The 22,688-nt window shown below is 45.9% G+C and overlaps 2 protein-coding genes across 5 annotated transcripts in view; one reads left to right on the top strand and one right to left on the bottom strand.

The window, feature by feature from the left end:
• The window catches only part of BLVRA (biliverdin reductase A), a 47,590-nt gene extending 29,912 nt beyond the window's left edge, over positions 1 to 17,678 (bottom strand). The window contains exons 1-5 of one of the 3 annotated variants that reach the window (XM_040432788.1): positions 17,629 to 17,678; positions 6,258 to 6,385; positions 6,052 to 6,171; positions 3,246 to 3,343; positions 722 to 829 (exon numbers count right to left, since the gene is read on the bottom strand). In XM_040432788.1, coding sequence (XP_040288722.1) covers positions 722 to 829; positions 3,246 to 3,343; positions 6,052 to 6,171; positions 6,258 to 6,376 — 445 coding nt within the window. In that variant the 5' untranslated portion in view covers positions 6,377 to 6,385; positions 17,629 to 17,678. Of the gene's footprint in view, positions 1 to 721; positions 830 to 3,245; positions 3,344 to 6,051; positions 6,172 to 6,257; positions 6,386 to 10,906; positions 11,240 to 16,601; positions 16,623 to 17,628 lie in introns of those variants that run through there. The other 2 variants (XM_040432789.1, XM_040432787.1) reach the window with 2 other exon arrangements.
• An 80-nt stretch (positions 17,679 to 17,758) lies between these two features.
• Positions 17,759 to 22,688, top strand: part of LOC121001943 (cytochrome c oxidase assembly factor 1 homolog) — a 109,966-nt gene continuing 105,036 nt past the window's right edge. Inside the window, exon 1 of one of the 2 annotated variants that reach the window (XM_040433216.1) lies at positions 17,759 to 17,876. Coding sequence is in view for 1 of the 2 variants with exons in the window: in XM_040433215.1 (XP_040289149.1) it covers positions 17,858 to 17,876 (19 nt within the window). In the remaining variant the exon portion in view is untranslated. The remainder of the gene's footprint in view (positions 17,877 to 22,688) is intronic. The other variant, XM_040433215.1, reaches the window with a different exon arrangement.

Genomic DNA, 22,688 nt, shown 5'->3' with positions numbered 1-22,688 from the left:
GAAGGCATCTGTGTTGGTCCAATGTACATATGTGCCCGCATAGCTGAGAACAATGATGTTTTCCTATATGCAAATAAGCCTCTAGGAGCAACAGGGGCGTTACCATTACACCTAGAGAATTTGATGTCTCTGCAACTGCCGCACCCTCTGCACTTGGACAGTATAGTCTTTCTGAAATATCTACATCTACTCTCTTACGTACTGCTCTGCTTACATAACTAAAATATATGTGAATGCCACTCATGAACCAGGAAGTTCAGTATGAACAGTGCCAATTGTCACGCCCAAATAGGCAATGTCAAGCCTTAGGCCTTGTCCACATTTCCGTTTTGCACTGACGTGTGCAGTCCGAATTTTTCGGCGGACTGCACACGTCCCTATTGATTTGAATGTGTCCGTTTACACATCAGTATTTTTTTTTTTTTTTAACGACGGTGGGTCAGACATGCACTACTATGGTCCGTGATGTGGACCAAACCCGAAGTCTATGGGTCCGCCAAATTCACGGACACAACGCAGATGGTATACGTGTTGCGTCCCTTTTTCATTGAAGGCTTATAGGAGATGCCTTGGAAATACATTTTCAGCATCCGTGGATCACGGATGACACACAGAGGGGCAGAGACACGGACTAACCATGCATCCTTCACGGATGAAACACGAACGCTTTTTTTCCACAGATGTCAAACTGACACAGAACTTTGGACGAGGCTTTACTTACCAGTGAAATGCAGGACTCCATCCACCAGTTCCTTGCCATCTACTTCCTTTTTCAGCTGCTTGAATTCTTCTGTAAGAAGCTCAATGTGTTCCACATGTAAGACTTTACCTGCAGTGCAGTAAACGGAAGGCAAATTACCCAGTTATCCCCCTCACCCATACTACGTATCAGCCAGACCCTGTTAAGGTGGCTACAGCAGCACGACCGTTCGGCTGACAGCTCTTCTGCCGTCCCCATAGACATGCACATTCAGCTGAGAATTAGAAAGGCGGTGGCTTATCTCCATTGAGAACAGAGGGATCGGGCCTGCCTGACTCTTCTTCCCCCCCGACATTACCCTGCGGTCGGGGAGAGTCGACCCCCCTCTTAAACATATTAGATTGTCAGCAGATTCAGCCGTCAATCATGTAGTGTGGGTGGATTCATACACATTATGTGCAAGCAAGACAGATTGATTTGTGACCATACATTTTCAGTATTCTAAGGGGGACATTTATTAACCCCTATAAGCAGAAAACTGGTGTAAAAAAGTCCCAAAGTTCAGCGCATGCCTCACTTGCACAACATTTCATGACTTTTTGGGGTCCCCCGTCCTCCTCCCCAGTTTTCCCAAGCAGTGGGCAGTGCGAGTGGTTATAATCTGCACCACGACACTGGCACAGATGCAGCTCAGCCCTATTATAATGAATGGGTCTGGGCTGCAATACCAAGCACAACCACTATACAATGTATGGCGCTGTGCTAGTAGTGCAGTGAGGAGGCACAGCAGATCGGCAGGGGTGCTGGGAGTCAGACCCTCACAATCTGATATTCATGGCCTTTCCTGAGGATAGGTCATCAGTACTGCACTCCTGGAAATTAGAGACTATATAGGAAAAGTAATGAAACTTTGGAATGCCCTTTAAATTATACATATCAATACCAAAAACAATGAAAGGAGTTACGAAAAAGGACTAGATATGCATCTCATGACTAATGGTATTGAGAAACACAATTAATAGGACAAGATTTTCTCACTAAAATAAAATTTATGATTACTAGGGGGGGTCCAAAAGCTGGGGCCGCCATCGTAAGAAGGGAGGCCCCCAACTCACCTGTATAAATAGAGTGGTGGTGTGCTAAGTATAGCACTGGGCTATTTCCAGTAGTATTATAGAAGTGAATGGAGTGGGGCACACCACTGCTCTATATTAATGCAAGGGACTCGTGGACCCCTGTTTTTGTTATAGCTGGGGGTCCCAGTAGTCAGATCCCTAGTGATCATTCATTTATGGAAACACTATGTTAAAGAGGTCTTCCAGTCTTAATATTGATGACTTATCCTGAGGATAAGTCATCAAAAGGGATGAGCGAATCGACTTCGGATGCTTCATCTCAAGTCGATCCGCAAAAAGCTTTGTTTTAATACTGTACGGAGTGGGCGCTCCGTACAGTATTAGAATGTATTGGCTCCGATGAGCACGAGTTATTACTTCGCAAAGTCTCGCGAGACTTAGTGTAATAACTTTGGAAATTAATATCTACTGTAAAAAAAAAAAAAACTTTCACACCGAACTCTGGTTTGGTTCTAAGTGGTACCCCCGCCAATCAGCTGAATAAAGGGAAGGTGTGAGCTGTGCGCAAGTGCCGTCTCTTCCGGTTTGCAATAGAGATAGCAGCAGTGAGCAGGAAGAGAGACAGGAGACCGCACACGCGCAGCTTCTTCATACAGCTTATGGGCTGGGGTGTTGGGTGTCGGACCCCTGGCGATCTGATATTGACCTAATCTGAGGATAGGTCTTTAATATTAAAAAGCCCGGAGAACCCCTTTAAAAGGTGTCATCGTCTATCATCTATTAAAGAGAGGACCTTTCACCGATCCTGACATTGTGAACTAAGTATCATGACATATACAGCGGTACCCAGGGATCTCACTGCACTTACTATTATCCCTGGGCGCCGCTCCGTTCTCCCGCTATGTCCTCCGGTATGTTCGGGGACTTGGTTATAGTAGGCGGAGTCTGCCCTTGTTCTGCTGGGCGTCTCCTTCTCCTAGGCTGTAGCGCTGGCCAATCGCATCGCAGAGCTCACAGCCTGGGAGAAGAAGACGCTCAGGAGAACAAGGGCAGACTCCGCCTACTATAACCAAGTCCCCGAACATACCGGAGGACATAGCGGGAGAACGGAGTGACGCCCAGGGATAATAGTAAGTGCAGTGAGATCCCCGGGCGCCGCTGTATATGTCATGATACTTAGTTCACAATGTCAGGATCGGTGAAAGGTCCTCTTTAAGTAAGGTCTCTGTAAAAGGCAGGTGACAACCAATATGTCCACTAAAGCACAATGCTTCGGTGTAATTCAGGAGTCTAGGAAAGCATGGTCACAAACCCTGCGGAAGCACCAATGTGGACATATCAGCCGTCACTATGGCTCCAAATGGCAGCCGTCTAGGAGTAAGACGTGTGATTAGCGAGCACGATGGATCTCATAAAAACAATATAATACTAATTATTATAATAATAAAGTAGACGCTCTAAAACGTTACCTTTCTGCTCGGCCAACTGCCACATGTCCTGTGCGGTCTGCTCAGACAGGGCCATCGGATACTCTATAAGAACATGCTTACCAGCCTCCAGGAAACTCCTCCAGAAAATAAAGGAAAAAGAATGAAGCAATTATCAGCAAGTAATAATTCTATTTCTTCACCATGTATAATAGAGTCATCATGAGACAGATTAGCAGCCACAGTGATAATAGATAATAATAACCCATAACAGGCCTATTCTTCAGAGATACTTTGCTGGCCTATTAGGCCCCTTTCACACGAGCAAGTTTTTCTTCCAGATGCGAAGCGTGTTGTGAACAAACATCCATCCGGACTGAATCCTGACCCATTCATCTGTGTGCAGGAAAAAAAAAAAAAAAAAAAAAAAAAAAAAATCACACCATGTTCTGTATTGTGGATTTTCGTTGCAAAAATGAATGGGGCTGCGTGAAACACAGAAGCCACCTGGCTACAATGCGCTTCTCACGGAGGTCACTAGATGTCGAGTGTTCTTCTTCACGAGTATGAAAATGCATCAGAAAGGATCGCATCTGCACGGAAAAACGGATTAAACTTGTGCGCAAAACCATGACTTTTTCCCTGAACAGACCCCGATTCCATATCGCTCACGTGAAATAAGCCTTAGGGTTCTTACTCACATTCATTTGGCAGGAGCGTATTTTTTACTAGTAGAAAAAAAACAAAAAACATCTGAATAGTCGAGGGTGTTTTTTTTCAGCCACCTGCAGATTTGTGGAGTTTTTTTCTGCACACAGTGGGAGGTATTTACCATTTCCCCCCCCCCCCCACACCAGTTTTCTGGTGCAAAAAAGTAAAAAAACTTCATGTTTGCGATTTTTTTTAACGACACTGCGCCTAAATCTAGGCACAAGTGGTGTTTCTAGGAAAGTGACGAGGGCGGGGACAGTGGGCCCACCGAATTTATGCTCCCTTATGCCGGTTTTCTGGTGAAATCAGCTGCTCTGAGCTGCCATAGATTTCAGCCTAGGCGCATGGACTGCCGGAGGATAGGCCTAATTTATGACAAAAGATAAGTGCTCCCCAGTGTCTTACCACTGGCGCCATCTTCATGCCGTTTGTCCCCAATAGAAAAGATGCTGGCAAAACGCCTGAAAAAAAGAGCTGCACAAATCACCGCTCCCTGGGCTCCTGTACTAATGATTGCTTCCATAATGAAAGTGCTCATAAGTACTCGCTCCATAAGACGCGCTGACATTTCCCCCCACTTTAAGGGGGGGGGGGGGGGGGTGCGTTTTATAAGGCAAAAAAATACAGGTACTTATATTCACCAGCTCAGATCAGGCCTAGATCTGTACATACTTTTTGGGGGTTTGGATGTGAAAAAAGCAATGGAGCAGATGTATTAATCCTGTGTAAAATGTAGACAGTGTAAATTTAGACTAAACAGTCTAATTTGGCATCAGACACTTTATACCACCTACAGATGTAGCAAAACATTAATTTGACACTTAACCCTTTAGTGACCAGACTGTTTTGGGCCTTAAAGACCAAGCGATTTTTTTCATCATCGCCTTCCAAGCGTTATAACTTTTTTTATTTTTCATCTATGTAGCCATATGAGGGCTTGTAGTTTGCTGGACAAGTTTTTAATGGTGCCATTTTGGGGTACATAAAACTGACCGATTCATTTTTATTAACTCTTTCTGGGAGGAAGATGGGAAAAACCAGCAGTTTTCTGGTTAGAAATTTTGTGGTGTTCGTATTTTGGCATAAATAACCCAATAAATTTACTCTCTTGGTCAGTACGATAACAGATACCGAATACGTTTCACATCATTTGCACGATTAAACTCTATTTTTTTTAAAGAAAAAAATATTTTTGCAATGCCATATCCCAAGATCCATTAGGCTACTTTCACACTTGCGGCAGTGTTATCCGGCGGGCAGTTCAGTCGTCGGAACTGCCTGTCGGATCCGCCGATTTGGATGTGACTGAAAGCATTTGTGAGACGGATCCGGATGCAGATCCGTCTCACAAATGCATTGCAAGAACGGATCCGTCTCTCCGCTTGTTATGCGGACAGACGGATCCGTCTTGTATTTTTTTTCCCACATTTCTTCCGGTCTGTGCATGCGCAGGCCGGAAGAACGGATCCGGCACTAATACATTCCAATGGGGAAAAATGATCCGGCATTCAGGCAAGTCTTCAGTTTTTTTCGCCGGAGATAAAACCGTAGCATGCTGCGGTTTTATCTTTTGCCTGATCAGTCAAAACGACTGAACGGAAGACATCCTGAACGGATTACTCTCCATTCAGAATGCATGGGGATATGCCTGATCAGTTATTTTCCGGTATAAAGCCCCTGTGACGGAACTCTATGCCGGAGAAGAAAAACGCTAGTGTGAAAGTACCTTTAGTTTTTCTTTTTCTTTCTACGGAGCTGTGTGAGGACTTAATTTTTGTGAGATGACTTGTAGTTTTCATTGATATTATTTTGAGGTATATAACAGTTTTTGATTTGCTTTTTATTCCTTTTTTTTGTGGCGAATAAGTAGATTGTTATGGGAGCGGTGATTCCAAATATGTGGAAATTTTATTTTGCCAATTTTTTCCATCGAACCCTTTAAAGGGTTATGTTGTGATCTCAGGGTGTGTGTCCTTTCTGCTGCAGCTCTTTCCCTGTAACTGCCACAGCTTCTAAGAGAAGCTATGGCTGGTCGCTGTTGGCCGGATCTTATGATGCATGGCCACTTTAGCCTACCCGCCCATATATCTGGAGAATGATTCGCTGTCAAGGGAGCTCTAGAGCATGAAATCATTACCTGACGCTCTGCTCGTGGTTCCGATTGTCTGTACAAATGAAAGCCGCATCAATCTCGTTACTCTGAAGCGCCTCCTGCAGGCTGATCTGCCTTACACCATTACACTCGCCAAGATCCCTCCTGCAGAGATGAAGAATAGAGGTCTGAGTGCATTCAATAAGCCAAAAGATCATATTGCCTGCACAAGCAACGATCCAGCAACTGACCGAGACACAAAGCCTTGAAGTTTCAGACTTTCCGAAGGGCTGGATGGCAGAGGGTTAAGGAGGTCTCTGATCCTCACAGATCCTGCGATACCAATCCCGACAACCACCACACCAAACATTGTGCCACTCTGCAAAACAGAAAAATCATGGGAGTTTTTGGAAATCCTTTTTCACAATATGCCCCAATCTAAATGCATAAATTATCTTAATACATGTCAAGACCTAGATCCACACACTAACATATAATTAGGGTTGTTGCGGGAATCAAAATTTTATACTTTTGTCCTGGTATCGAGAGGATACCGGGATTTCCATTTTTTCGATACTGGACTGCGCAGTCTAGTATCACAGAACATGAGCGCGCTGCTGTCAGCGCGCTCATGTTCCCTCAGCAGCACAGGGGAGAAGGAAGCGGTCTCTCCCTCCCCCTGTGCCGCACTGCCAATAAAGAGAGGGGCGGGCGCACTGCGCCACCAATGATAGGATGACCTTTCATGGGTCCGGACTTTGTTAAGTAGCAGGCTACACAGAGCGGCGCCCAGGGATCTCCCTGCACTTACTAGTGCTGTAGCGCTGTCCAATCGCAGCGCAGAACGTCACAGCCAGGGAAAAGGAACGCCCAGGAGAGAAGCTGATGTCTCCTCCCCATTGCTCCGATAGTAGTAATTAGCATATGGAGCAGGAGACGGGAACTGGGCCACAGCGGTACCCAGGAATAATAGTAAGTGCAGGGAGATCCCTGGGCACCGCTCTATGTAGTCTGCTAACTTAAAGTCCGAACCCATGAAAGGTCATCTTTAACTTTTAATACAGGAGGCAGGTGACGGCAGCAGAATCACATAGCCGGCACCCTGCCTCTGACAGGGAGCTCTGATCAGCAGCAGTTAACCCGTTCGGTGCGGCACCTGAGGGGTTAACTGCCGCTGATCTGCTGCCGCCTCCTGTATTAAAGGGTTTCTACCACCAGATTTTGAGATTTTTCGCTGACTGACACTAGCGATCTGCTGTACCTAACAGTGCTCTTGTATCACCTTTGTCTGCTGCCGTTAAGCTTAAAAACATACTTTTATTGATATGCAAATGAGCCTCTAGGTGCTAAGGGGGTGTCTTTTCAGCACCTAGAGGCTCCGTCTACCACCCATTTCTGCCGCCCACCGCGCTCCTCTTGATTGACAGCCAACCTCGCTCGATCTCGAATTCCAGCACCTGCGCCGTGCGCTTCTGTATTCGGCGCAGGCGCAGTGACCGTCGGACGGCTCCCTGCGTTGGCATCTTCACTGCAGTCCGACAGTCACTGCGCCTGCGCCGAATACAGAAGCGCACGGCGCAGGTGCTGGAATTCGAGATCGAGTGAGGTTGGCTGTCAATCAAGAGGAGCGGGGCGGGCTGGAGGGAGGCAGTGGGCGGCAGAAATAGTGAGTAGACGGAGCCTCTAGGTGCTGAAAAGACGCCCCCATAGCACCTAGAGACTCATTTGCATATCAATAAAAGTATGTTTTTAAGCTTGACAGCAGCAGACAAAGGTGATACATTAACATGGTTAGGTACAGCAGACACTAGCAGATCGCTAGTGTCAGTCAGCGAAAAATCTCAAAATCTGGTGGTAGAAACCCTTTAAAGGTTAATCATCATTGGTGGCGCAGTGCGCCCCCCCCCCCCCACCCAACCCCCCTAGTATTAAAATCATTGGTGGCATTGGCCACAGGGTCCGCTCCCCTCCTCTTCTCATTGGTTGTAGTGGCTGCTTCTGAATGGAGCCCCAGCAGTGTAATCCTGGGGCTCCTGTCGGTTACCATAGCAGCCAGGACGCTACTGAAGCCATGGCTGCCATGGTAAGCTCCCTGCTGCTGTGTGCACAGAGCACAGGGCAGCAGGGAGAGTGTGAGGTCCTATTTACCCTAATAGAGCTCTATTAGGGTGAATAGACAAGGGACTAAAAGATCCCAGGTTCTAGCCACTAAGGGGGGGAAATAGTAAAGTATAGTAATAGTGAAGTAAAAAAAAAAAAAAAAAAAAAAAAAAAAAAAACACACATCTAATGTTCTAAGTATAAATCACCCTCTTTCTCAATTTTACATATAAAATATATAAACAATAAATAAACATATTACATATCGCCATGCCTGAAAAGTCCAAACTATTAAAATATTTAAAAAAAATCTATGCGGTGAACGCCGGAACAGGGAAAAAAACAAAAAAAAACCTGCGCGATTCGCCATTTTTTTTTAAATGCTTTTTTTTTTCTTTTTATCACATGGTATCGCAACAACTCTATACTCATGTACATACACTTATATGACTGCAATGTAAAAGTAGTCACCAAGCACCCGCACTTTCATCCTCTAGAATGGCACTCTTGCTTTTCCAATAATGTTAGCTTGTCACTAAACTAAATCCAACTGGCAAATTAGGCGCTACATAATGCTCATTTCACTCCATGACGGCACATGCTGAAAAACCCACCCCTTCCCTCCACCAACAGTGTCATTTTAAAACAGAAAACCAGGGATGAAGGGATTTAGATATGCATTTATGGATATGGATTTAGGGTGGGAAATATGTGCTATCATGGAGACTACCAGGAAACCGGATTACCGGTGAGCGTAAAGCTGCATTTACACAAGCCAATAATTGTCCAGATTATCGGACAATCTGCCCGTGTAAATGTCCTGCCGAAACGCTTGTTCATCGGGTGATCCCGTTGGTCATGCAGGCACCACAGATCATAGTTTCTAGGCAGCAGATCGTGTGGTGTAACCATGGTTCTGTCTGGTCCTCATACTGCGAAGGAGATCGCTGCATGGAATTACGCGGTTTCCTTCACTGAACGAGCAGCTGTCAGGAAGGAACGCTTCCTTCCCAACAATTGGCTGTGGAATCTTCCCGTGTAAATCCACCTCTACACACGTAGCAGCTACTTCTGGCTTTAGTAATACAGCAGTGGCCTCCCAGGTTTTCTTTAGAAGATTCTCTGCTTGTCCATGGGACCCTTTAGTTGAGCAGCATCTTCAGAAGGGAGAAGTGTACGCTTTGCTATTGCCACAGGGGTGTCAACTCTAGATATAGAATCCCAGTCAGTATAATCCTCCTCCTCCGACGAGTAACATCTCTTGATGCCATGAGGAATAAAAGAACCCCTCTCTCTGACTAATATTCTAATGTCCTCCAGAAAGAGAGGATTCTCCTTTGACCACCTTAGCCTACCCTCTTTACACAGGGATTTACCGTATTTTTCGCTTTATAAGACGCACTTTTTTTTCCCCAAAAGAGGGGGGGAAATGACAATGCGTCTTATAAAACGATGGTTGACTTTTTTTACAGGGCCGACACGGATGTATCGCCGGCCGCTATGCTGCACAGCGTGGCTGGCGATACATCAGTCACAGTGCGGGGAGGGAGGAGGGGCTGGAGGCAACTCACAGCGGGGCCCGGTGCATTCACTGTATTACACCAGGCCCCGCGCACAGAAGTCTCTTTGTATGTAAAATCTTTCATTAATCCTTTATACCGTAAATCGCTCTCCTTTTGATAAACTTTATTAGCCTAATCGCCTGCATCAGTACTCACTATGAATGTAGCGTGCGGTCCGGCCGGCGTGTGACTGACATCATGCTCCTCCCACTTCATTAATGAAGCAGGAGCAGGATGAAGTCATGCGCCGGAAGGACCGCACGCTACATTCATAGTGAGTACTGATGCAGGCGATTAGGCTAGTAAAGTTTATCAAAAGGAGAGCGATTTACGGTATAAAGGATTAATGAAAGATTTTATATACAAAGAGACTTCTGTGCACGGGGCCCGGTGTACTACAGTGACTGCACCGGGCCCCGCTGTGAGTTGCCTCCAGCCCCTTCTCCCTCCCCGCACTGTGACTGATGTATCGCCAGCCACGCTGTGCAGCATAGCGGCCGGCGATACATCCGTGTCAGCTAGTTTATCAAAAGGAGAGCGATTTATTCAGGATTAAAGAAATATTTTACATACAAAGAATAAAGTACTGTAATGCTGTGAAACATAGGGCCATGAGGGGGACCAGCATAAGATGCTATATGTGTGTCACCCACACATATAGCATCTTATGCTGGCCCCCTCCATGGCCCTATATTTCACAGCATAGATCCCCCCATAACAGTGCATCATCCACAGATTCCCCCTCCCCATAACAGTGCATCATCCACAGATTCCCCCCCCATAACAGTGCGTCATCCATAGATCCCCCCCCATAACAGTGCGTCATCCACAGATCCCCCCATAACAGTGCGTCATCCACAGATCCCCCCCATAACAGTGCGTCATCCACAGATCCCCCCCATAACAGTGCGTCATCCACAGATCCCCCCCATAACAGTGCGTCATCCACAGATCCCCCCCATAACAGTGCGTCATCCACAGATCCCCCCATAACAGTGCGTCATCCACAGATCCCCCCCATAACAGTGCGTCATCCACAGATCCCCCCCATAACAGTGCGTCATCCACAGATCCCCCCCATAACAGTGCGTCATCCACAAAGCCCCATAACAGTGTCATCCCCAGACCATTAGTTCAAAATCCACCAAATCTTATTTTCCTCCTCAAAAACCTAGGTGCGTCTTATAAAGCGAAAAATACGGTAGTTCCTGAACTTGGTAAGCGCTTGGAGCATAAACCACTTTTCCTGGATTTAACTTTAGAAGAGGACTCCTCTTCTCCCTGAACTATACAAGGGAGAGAAGGGTCAGCCCTGCAGGGCAAAAACTAAAATAAAAATACATAGAGGGCCTGAGGTCAGGCTACTCACTCCACCCTGGATAGTAGTAGGCTCTGGTCTCATGCCCAGCGTGGTAGGGGCACTCATGAGTCTACAGCACCCAACCACAACTCCTATCTAAAGCGATGCGCTAAGCGGAACTGTTGGGCACTGTGACGAGTAGGTTCATTGCCGTTTTATCCATTCCAGCATGCTCAAGGACATATGGCACCAGACGTGACATCATGACAGGGCCAAAATTTTGGCAGTTGCAACTCATGGTGTCATTGAGACACGGTGATGTGTTTCTGGTTCTCTCTCCCCCCCCCCCCCCCCACCTTTTTTTAATTTCTCCTCAGGTAATCCAAATGTTAGCCAGCAACAGGACTGAAAGGTGATTGGCCAATCCGTAGTCCAGTTAAAAATGATGGCCCTCTGCCCAGCAACACTGGGCCAAAGTCCAGTTTCGGCGGGAATTTGGAGCATTTATGGTGGCCACTCACCTTCTGGAGCGCTGTCATCGGCTGAAAAAAAAACGTGCCCCGCCCGCCCTCTCTGGGTTTTAGTCGCAGTCTTGTTGAAAAGGGGTGGTGGGGGTTAGTCGCTCAGCCTTCCTGGGTGGACTGTTGAAGAGCAGATCTAAATTAATGAATTTGTTAATATTTATGGTTACCCCCGCCCCCCATTTTAATAAAGACCGCAGACATTTTTATCCATATTTGTAGTACATCTCTATTTATTAATTATAAGGTTTTAAGTTGTCGAGTATGGCACCATGACACGTGGTCCCACCTCCCAGTGTCTGACCTCAGTAGGAGGAGGGATTGCCTCATAGCATCTCTCCGGCCTCCATTTTCCACTTTGTATGGGGCCATCTGAACCGCTGCAGGAGGGATCTTCACCGGGGACTTAGCAACAGCCGGCGCCTAGGCATAGACCGCAACAGGAGGAAGGAAATCTGCACCGCTGGATCCGTCCTCTGGTCTGAATGCATCATAACCGGACAAGGTAACACTACTGCCAGGAACCCCATTGAGCTCCCAGAACCTCTCTGGTCTTCCTTCCTTGGCAGTGGTGGTGGGGATTTAAGCCTCTGTTTTTTCCTGTCCTATCAGAGGAAGTCAGTCTCAGGATGTACTGCCACGGAGACGACTGAGGAATAAAGTCTGTATTACTTCTACCAAAAGCAGTCCCTAAGGCTTCATTCAGACATCCGTAGTGCATTGCGGATCCGCAATACACCTGGCCGGCACCCCCATAAAAATGCCTATTCTTGTCCGCAATTGAATGTTCTATTTTTTTCTGGAGCCCCAGACCAGAAGATCGGGGGCGCGCTGCAGAAATGCGGATAAGCACATAGTGTGCCCTCGGCATCCATTCCGTCCCCATAGAGAATGATTGGGTACGCACCCGTTCCGCAATTTGCGGAACGGATACGGACCCATTATACGGACGTGTGAATGGAGCCTAAACAATCCCTAGCTTAAGGGAGCATGTGTTTTGTGGTCCGCAAAAAAAATATGGATGACATCCGTGTGAATGGGGCATAAGCCACAGCTGTTTAACTATCTCCGTGCTGAATGTCAGGTTTTCATTGTTCGGCTAGTCCCTTTAGGAAAACCGTTTGTTCTCAGACAGATTTCTAACTTTAGCTGAGCTCTTACAATATAGCTGGGCATTCAAAAACATTCAGAGAACCAGGTAAAGCTTGGAGACATGCAAGATTTCAGCTCTGAAGGCTGCAGAATTGTGATAAATGATGTAACTCAGTACACGATAAACAAAGCAATGCATTTAGAGAGTTACTCACTGTAGCATAAGGATCTATGACGCTATGTGTGTGTGCCTAAACCGGTGGTGGCGGTGGGACACACATCTGGACATGGGAGGAGGTGTGCACTGCGGCCGAGGACCTGGTCCCATTCCCAATGTATGGAGAAGACATTTACCAGTTTCTATTAAACTATGTAGGACTCGGAGGAAAATGACACTGCTGACAGGCTTTTCTTGCCTCTCCTTTATCCAGCAGGCCGGGCGATCACTAAAACGGCCTGGCTGCTCTAGATAAAGGAGTAGTCACGCCCTGAACCATATGGCCTTAACCAATTCCCCACCATTTAGCTTTTGAGAAACAGACAGTTTTCTAGATTAGATCTGGAGCAGAAAATGGTAACTGCACAGGAGCCATAGTTATATAATAGCTTAGGGTATATTTTTTTGGATTCATAGTTATAGGGTGCAGTGGCATAGAAATGACTGGGCCCCACAGCAAATTTTTGAATGGGGCTGCATCTCACAGTAATTTTTTAGAGACCCCTTCCTTTTTTTTTTAGAGACCCCATTCCTGTGACTAGTAAAGATTGCTCTCTCAGACCAGGGCCGGCTGCTGTTCCATCCGTTTTATACACGGTCTATGCTGTCGCTGTATATAATTTCATTGTTCAATACTGTTTAGGGGCCCTGACCAAATCCTTTAGTCCTCCTTCTGGGTCAGGGCCCCAAAGCAGCCGCCTTCCCTGCTTCCGATAGTTACGCCCCCTGGTAGGGTGGTAAACATCAAGTTTGGAGCTGTACACATATGGAGCAACAAGAAATGTACAGTCACAGACATCCTTATCCTAGTGTCTCTGTATGGGACATCAGGACAAAGCAAGGAAAACTTTTCCAAAACTAAGGCCTCATGCACACAACAGTATTTTTGGTCTTCGTCCGATTCGCATTTTTTGGCGAATCGCATGCGGACCCATTCATTTCTATGTAGCCCAAAAAGAATTGTGCACAGCACTAGGGTTGTTTCGGGTATCGAACTTTCAATACCTAGTTGATACTTTTGTCCCGGGATTTGCCTTTTATATCGCTACTCACAGCCCCGTATCAGAGAACATGGATCGCGCTGCTCTCAGCAAGGCCATGTTCCCTCAGCAGCACAGGGAGAAGGAAACAGTCTCTCCCTCCCCCCCCCGCACCTGAGGGATTAACTGCCGCTGATCGCAGCGCCCTGTCAGAGGTCGGGTGCCGGCAATGTGTTTCTGCCGCCGGCTGTATTTGTATATTAAAAGTTAATTATCATTGGTGGTGCAGTGCGCCCTCCCCCCCCTGTCCCCAGTATTGAAAACATTGGTGGCGCAGTGCGCCCCCCCCCCCCCCCCTCCACAGTATTAAAATCGTTGGTGGAAGTGGCCACAGGGTCCCCTCCCCTCCTCTTCATTGGTGGTGCAGTGGCAGCTTCTGATCAGAGCCCCAGCAGTGTAATCCTGGGGCTCAGATCGTTACCATGGCAGCCAGGACGCTACTGAAGCCCTGACTGCCATGGTCCGCTCCCTGCTGCAGTGTGCACAGAGCACAGGGCAGCAGGGACAGTGTGATGTCCTATTCACCCTAATAGAGATCTATTAGGCTGAGTTCACACGAGCGGATGCCGTGCGTGACATCCGCTCCGTTAAAGAGTGCCAAGACCCGATGCAGACTGCAGAGGCACGGAGCATTAACATGACTGATAATGCTCCGTGCCTCTCTGTGATCTCTTTACTCAGCTCTAAGACTGCTGACCACAAAGTGTATGCTACAGAACAGCAAGAACACTGCTACCTGTGAAACATAAGCAGCTCTAAGACTGCTGACCACAAAGTGTATGCTACAGAACAGCAAGAACACTGCTACCTGTGAAACGTAAGCAGCTCTAAGACTGCTGACCACAAAGTGTATGCTACAGAACAGCAAGAACACTGCTACCTGTGAAACATAAGCAGCTCTAAGACTGCTGACCAGTGACCACGAAGTGTATGCTACAGAACAGCAAGAACACTGCTACCTGTGAAAAGCAAGCAGTAAGATGTATTAGATATTGATCATTCAAGGTTTCTATTCAATGACAATAACCGTGAAAAATAAAAAGGGTTACAAAACAGCTCTAAAACTGCTGACAACGATGTCTACGCTGCAGAACAGCAAGAACACTGCTACCTGTGAAACGTAAGCATCTCTAAGACTGCTGACCACAAAGTGTATGCTACAGAACATAAAGAACACCGCTACCTGTGAAAAGCAAACAGTAAGATGTATTAGATATTAATCATTCAAGGTTTCTATTCAATGACAACCGTGAAAAATAAAAAGGGTTACAAAACAGCTCTAAAACTGCTGACAACCATGTGTACGCTGCAGAACAGAAAGCAGTAAGCAGCTCTAAAACTGCTGACAACGATGTGATTGTGTACGCTGCAGAACAGCTAGCAGTAAGCAGCTCTAAAACTGCTGACAACCATGTGTACGCTGCAGAACAGAAAGCAGCTCTAAGACTGCTGACCACAAAGTGTATGCTACAGAACAGCAAGAACACCGCTACCTGTGAAACATAAGCAGCTCTAAAACTGCTGACAACCATGTGTACGCTGCAGAACAGCAAGCAGCTCTAAGACTGCTGACCACAAAGTGTATGCTACAGAAAAGCAAGAACACTGCTACCTGTGAAACGTAAGCAGCTCTAAGACTGCTGACCACAAAGTGTATGCTACAGAACAGCAAGAACACCGCTACCTGTGAAACGTAAGCAGCTCTAAGACTGCTGACCACAAAGTGTATGCTATACAGACCAGCAAGAACACCGCTACCTGTGAAACGTAAGCAGCTCTAAGACTGCTGACCACAAAGTGTATGCTACAGAACATAAAGAACACCGCTACCTGTGAAAAGCAAACAGTAGGATGTATTAGATATTGATCATTCAAGGTTTCTATTCAATGACAACCGTGAAAAATAAAAAGGGTTACAAAACAGCTCTAAAACTGCTGACAACGATGTGTACGCTGCAGAACAGCAAGAACACTGCTACCTGTGAAACGTAAGCAGCTCTAAGACTGCTGACCACAAAGTGTATGCTACAGAACATAAAGAACACCGCTACCTGTGAAAAGCAAACAGTAGGATGTATTAGATATTGATCATTCAAGGTTTCTATTCAATGACAACCGTGAAAAATAAAAAGGGTTACAAAACAGCTCTAAAACTGCTGACAACCATGTGTACGCTGCAGAACAGCAAGCAGCTCTAAAACTGCTGACAACCATGTGTACGCTGCAGAACAGAAAGCAGCTCTAAGACTGCTGACCACAAAGTGTATGCTACAGAACAGCAAGAACACCGCTACCTGTGAAACGTAAGCAGCTCTAAAACTGCTGACAACCATGTGTACGCTGCAGAACAGCAAGCAGCTCTAAGACTGCTGACCACAAAGTGTATGCTACAGAACAGCAAGAACACTGCTACCTGTGAAACGTAAGCAGCTCTAAGACTGCTGACCACAAAGTGTATGCTACAGAACAGCAAGAACACTGCTACCTGTGAAACGTAAGCAGCTCTAAGACTGCTGACCACAAAGTATATGCGATGAAAATAGCAAGAACACCGCTACCTGTGAAATGCAAGAAGTAAGCTGTATTAGAAACAGAAAATTCAAGGTTTCCATTCAACCACAGCAAGCAGAACTCTTCAGAATAGTAAACAATTGAAACACAATGTAAGTTGTCCAATTTTTAACTGTCCAAAGAGGAAGCTTCATTGATAGAAGAAAGGAGCGGACCCTTACACCCGGGCAGACCCTCTCAGCCCTGCATTACATGTCAGACATGAGGGGCAGTACACGAGAGCAGCGCAGCACTCACCTCCCTCTCCCGGCACGAACAGGCAGAGGCCGAAGTCCAGCGCTCAGGTAAAGCTCGGGAGCGTGCCCTGCCAGCCCAGTCAAAGGCCTAATGTCCCTTAATGGTGTTGCACTTGTCACGGTGCTCCTACCTGGATACGCTGGAATCCCAGGTACGGTTGTGCGAAGCAAATCAAGGGGTAGTTGGTGGAAGGGATGGAGAAATAAATAAATGGAGTCCAGTCTTGGTATAACGTTGAACCGCAGCTTTACTTGCATAAACGTTCATCAGGACACAATCTTCCAGCTTTGTCTTGGTCACCAGCAGGCTTTGGCATTCATTCTGGCAGGCAAACGCACTCGGCTCTGCTACGTCTGTTGCTCTCTGGCTCTGCTGTGCTGACATTATTAAATAGGAATATTTTCCTTTCTGCTGTAAACTGCAACTTAACTTTGTAATCTGTTCTGTCCCGAACTTTATCCAGGGAACTTTCTCTTTGGCTTCCGAGGATTAAGGCTTCTGCCGCTATGTCCAGCAGAGCTAAAGGTGCTCTGCCGGCTTAGGCAAGGCTGGTCCAGGAGGGACAAACACCTGCTGCACACCCTCCCTTGGCAGGGGGTAAGCTGGACTGATTGACTGAGCAAACTAGTCCCTAGAGGGAGAGAAAAAGAATGGAAAGAAGGGTCCCATTCTAGGTAGACTAGCTCGGCCATGTCTGCCGCCATCTGCTGGTAAACCAGGTATATTACACTTAAACAGTTACAAAACAAGGCAATGGGAAAACACCTGGAAATAAGTGCATAGAGGACATTAGGTCAACCATAGGAGACAGTAGAGAGGCGATCCTTTTATTTTTATGCAAATAAGCGTTGGGCTACACGGTCATTAGAAATGAATGGGGTCGCGGTGTGACTGGCATGTTTGCCATGGTAGTGGTTGGCTTTTTGTACCCCATCCACCTCTAAGCCTTCCCTCCGGGTCACGTGACCTAGGCCAGCCTTACCTGTGCTGAGAACCTGACGCTTCCCCTGCTGGATGTGGAGTCCGGGCGGAGAGGCATCCTGCCAGAAGGGTAGGGGAAGAGAGGCTTTACACGCCCCCTTGGGGCGGAGCTTCGAGGGTCAGCTGATCGGAGCTGTCGGAAGAGGAAGTGCTGCTCTCTTCCCCACATGGCGTTAACTCTTCATGTCCTGGAACAGCAGCAGCAGCAGCAGCAGCAGCAGTAGCGCTCTATGTCGGATTCTCTGCCTGGTGAGAAGACCCGTGTTTCTCGGTCTGTCCCTTCATCCTCTGATTTCTTTACAATGTTAAATCTGCTGTTTCTAATCATGTTGCAGTTCCTCCTGTTACTGAAAGGGTTAATTGTGCCATCCCAGCGCTTGGTAAAGGGATTGGGGTAGCACAGGCTGGCACTTCCTTTGGTTTACCATGTCTCTGCTTCAGTGAAGGGTCGGATGTGGCTTTTACCTTCTGCTAGAGAAGGAGTAGGTGCAGTGCAAGTCTATGGACAATTGGCTGCAAGCCTCTGTATGGATAAGGACTAGCAAGGCAGGGGCCATGTCTGCCTCACATATTCCAGGCAAACCTAGTTTGGATTCCCCTCTCCTTATTGATAGGAAGGAGGTAGTTAATGCCTTCGCTGGTGACAAGGTGACAAGCCCTCCCCATGGTTTTCTCTCATTTTGTTATTAACCCCTTCCCGACATATGACGTAATAGTGCGTCATGGCAGCAGGTGCGTTCCCGCATTTTGACGTACTATTTCGTCATGGAGTGGTGCGCACCCAACCACTGCAGGGGTCCGGCAGTCCCTGATAGCCGGGCCCCCGCTGTATCCGCCGGCATCGCTGTACAAGCCGATGCCGGGGGATTAACCCCTTCTATGCCACGATCAGCGCTGACCGCGACATAGAAGAAGGGGTTTGAGGCGGGTGAGGGAGCTCATCGAGTTCCCGCACTGCTGTGGCGGGGACCTGATGGGTGAGAAGGCAGCCCTAGGCCTTGCACGGCATCAGGACCTGCCTTCTACGGGAGCCGAGGAGATCCAGCCCGCGTTTCCTACGCAACCTGTTAGTGTATGACTTTAAGGCCACTTTCACACGGGCGAGTATTCCGCGCGGGTGCAATGCGTGAGGTGGACGCATTGCACCCGCACTGAATCCGGACCCATTCATTTCTATGGGGCTGTGCACACAAGCGGTGATTTTGACGCATCACTTGTGCGTTGCGTGAAAATCGCAGCATGCTCTATATCAGGGGTGCACAACGTTTGCAGGTTGGGGGCCACATTGCCAGACTGAACCAATGACGAGGGCCGAAATTAAAATTTAAAGGTGTATTAACAACTGAAATATTGTACTTATGGCATATTGAACATACGTTATATACCATTAATGTCTAGTTACACTTCCAGGACTCCCATCTAATGGGATAAATACATGAAAAATACATGTGAGCAGCCACAAGACATAGGCATACATGTCTGTTACCAGGTGGTTGGGGGCCGCACAGAATGGTATCAAGGGCCGCATATGGCCCCCGGGCCGCAGGTTGTGCACCCCTGCTCTATATTGTGCGTTTTTCACGCAACGCAGGCCCCATAGAAGTGAATGGGGCTGCGTGAAAATCGCAAGCATCCGCAAGCAAGTGCAGATGCGGTGCGATTTTCACGCATGGTTGCTAGGAGACGATCGGGATGGGGACCCGATCTTTATTATTTTCCCTTATAACATGGTTTTAAGGGAAAATAGTAGCATTCTTAATACAGAATGCTAAGTAAATTAGGAATGGAGGGGTTAAAAAAAATAAAAAATAATAATTAAACTCACCTCATCCACTTGTTCGCGCAGCCCGACTCGTCTTTCTTCTTCGAGGACCTGGGAGGAAAAGGACCAATGGTGACGTCAATGCACTCATCACAAGGTCCATCGCCATGTGATGAGCACAGTGACGTCACCAAAGGTCCTTTTCCTCCCAGGTCCTCGAAGAAGAAAGACGAGTCGGGCTGCGCGAACAAGTGGATGAGGTGAGTTTAATTATTATTTTTTAACCCCTCCATTCCTAATTTACTATGCATTTTGTATTAAGAATGCTATTTTTTTCCCTTATAACCATGTTATAAGGGAAAATAATAAAATCTACACAACACCGATCCCAAACCCGAACTTCTGTAAAGAAGTTCGGGTCTGGGTACCAAACATGCCGATTTTTCTCACGCGCGTGCAAAACGCATTAAAACGCTTTGCACTCGCGCAGAAAAATCGCGCATTTTCCCGCAACGTCCATGTGAACCAAGCCTAACAGGCAATGCATTACAATACAGATGTATTGTAATGCATTGCAGAGGGGATCAGACCCCCAAAAGTAAAGTCCCAGAGTGGGACAGAAATAAAGTATATTTTTTTTATTTTTGAAATTTTTTTATTTTTAAGTTTCAAGTAAAACAAAGAAAAAAAACACCCCTTTCCCCTGATTTTATATAAAAAAAAAAAAAAAACACACACATATTAGGTATCGCTGCATCCGTAACGACCGTCTCTATAAATATATCACATGATCCACCCCGTAAAAAAATGAAAACTATTTAAAAAAAGCCATTTTTGTCCCCTTCATCAAATCAAACCGTCACCTCATCCCGCAAAAATGAGACCCTACCTAAGACAATCGCCCAAAAAAAAACCAACTATAGCTCTCAGAACATGGAGACACTAAGGCCCCTTTCACACGGGCGAGTATTCCGCGCGGATGCGATGCGTGATGTGAACGCATTGCACCCGCACTGAATACCGACCCATTCATTTCTATGGGGCTGTTCACATGAGCGGTGATTTTCACGCATCACTTGAGCGTTGCGTGAAAATCGCAGCATGCTCTATATTGTGCGTTTTTCACGCAACGCAGGCCCCATAGAAGTGAATGGGGCCGCGTGAAAATCGCAAGCATCTGCAAGCAAGTGCGGATGCGGTGCGATTTTCACGCATGGTTGCTAGGTGACGATCGGGATGGAGACCCGATCTGTATTATTTTCCCTTATAACATGGTTATAAGGGAAAATAATAGCATTCTGAATACAGAATGCAAAGTAAAATAGTGATGGAGGGGGTTAAAAAAAAAAAGAAATTAACTCACCGAGTCCACTTGATCGCGTAGTTGCGGATCTCTGTCTTCTTCTGTAATGTTGAGCTGCCGGCTAAGGACCTGTGGTGACGTGACATCACATGGTCCCTCACCATGGTGATGAACCATGTGATGAGCACAGTGACGTCACCACAGGTCTTTTGCCAGATCCTGAAGATAGAAGAGAGACCGGCAGCTATGGAGCAGGTAAGTTAACTTTATTTTTTTATTTTTTAACCCCTCCATCCCTAATTTACTTTGCATTCTGTATTAAGAATGCTATTATTTTCCCTTATTACCATGTTTTAAGGGAAAATAATAAAATCTACACAACACCAAACCCAAACCTGAACTTCAGGGATGAAGTCCGGGTTTGGGTTTGGGTACCAAACATGGCGATTTTTCTCACGTGCGTGCAAAACACATTAAAACGCTTTGCACTCGCACGGAAAAATCTCGCGCATTTTACCGCAACGCACCTTATCGGGCCCTCACACACCACGCTCGTGTGAAAGAGGCCTAAAACATCATTTTTTTTGTTTCAAAAATGCTATGATTGTGTAAAACTTAAATAAATAAGAAAAAAGTATACAATTAGGTATTGCCACGTCCGTAACGACCTGCTCTATAAAAATGTCACATGACCTAACCCCTCAGGTGAATGCTTTAAAAATAAATAAATAGAAAACTGCCAAAACAGCCAATTATTTTTTGGTCACCTTGCTCATAAAGTGTAATAATGAATGATCAAAAAATCATATGTACCCAAAAATAGTACCAATAAAAACATCAAGTCTTCCTGCAAAAAATAAGCCCCTGCACAAGACGATTGGCAGAAAAATACAAAAAATATGGCGTTCAGAAAATGGAGACACAAAAACATTTTTTTTTTTTTTTAAAAATGCTTTATTATGTAAAACTGAAACAAACAAAAAAAGTAGACATATTTGGTATCGTCGCATCTGTAACAACCTGCTCTATAAAAATAGCGCATGATCTAACCTGTCAGATAAACGTTATAAAAATAAAAACCGCGCCAAAACAGCCATTTTTTGGTTACCTTGCCTCACAAAAAATGTAACATAGAGCGATTAAAAATCATATCTACCCCAAAATAGTACCAATAAAACTGTCACCATATCCCCTAGTTTCCAAAATGGGGTCACTTTTAGGAGTTTCTACTGTAGGGGTGCATCAGGGGGGCTTTAAATGGTGGCTAAAAGCCAGTCCAGCAAAATCTGCTCCTTTTCTTCTGCGCCCTGCCGTGTGCCCGTACAGCAGTTTATGACCACATATGGGGTGTTTCTGTAAACTACAGATTCAGAGTAATAAATGTTGTTTTGTTTGGCTGTTAACCTTTGATGTGTTAAATGGAAAATCTGCCAAAAAAGTGAAATTTTGACATTTTATCTCCATTTTCCTTGAATTCTTGTGGAACACCTAAAGAGTTAACAAAGTTTGGAAAATCAGTTTTGAGTAATTTGAGGGGTGTAGTTTCTACAATGGGGTCATTTATGGGGGGATCCACTGTGTAGGCCCCACAAAGTGACTTCAGACCTGGACTGGTCTTCAAAAAGTGGGTTTTGGAAATTTTCTTAATTTTTTTTTAGAATTGCTTCTAAACTTCTAAGCCTTCTAATGTCCCCAAAAAATAAAATGACATTTACAAAATGATGCCAACATAAAGTAGACATATGGGGAATGTAATAAATATTTTATGAGGTATCACTTTCTGTTTTAAAAGCAGAGAAATAGAAATTTTGAAAATTGCAAATTTTTCAGAATTTTTGGTAAATTTGGGATTTTTTCATAAATAAAGGTGAACTATATTGACTCAAATTTATTACTGTCATGAAGTACAATGTGTCACGAGAAAACAATCTCAGAATGGCTTGGATAAGTAAAAGCGTTCCAAAGCTATTACCACATAACGTGACACGTTAGATTT

Source organism: Bufo bufo, chromosome 5, assembly GCF_905171765.1.
Source record: "Bufo bufo chromosome 5, aBufBuf1.1, whole genome shotgun sequence".
Taxonomy (NCBI): domain Eukaryota; kingdom Metazoa; phylum Chordata; class Amphibia; order Anura; family Bufonidae; genus Bufo; species Bufo bufo.
This window is presented reverse-complemented; position numbering and strand designations above follow the sequence as displayed.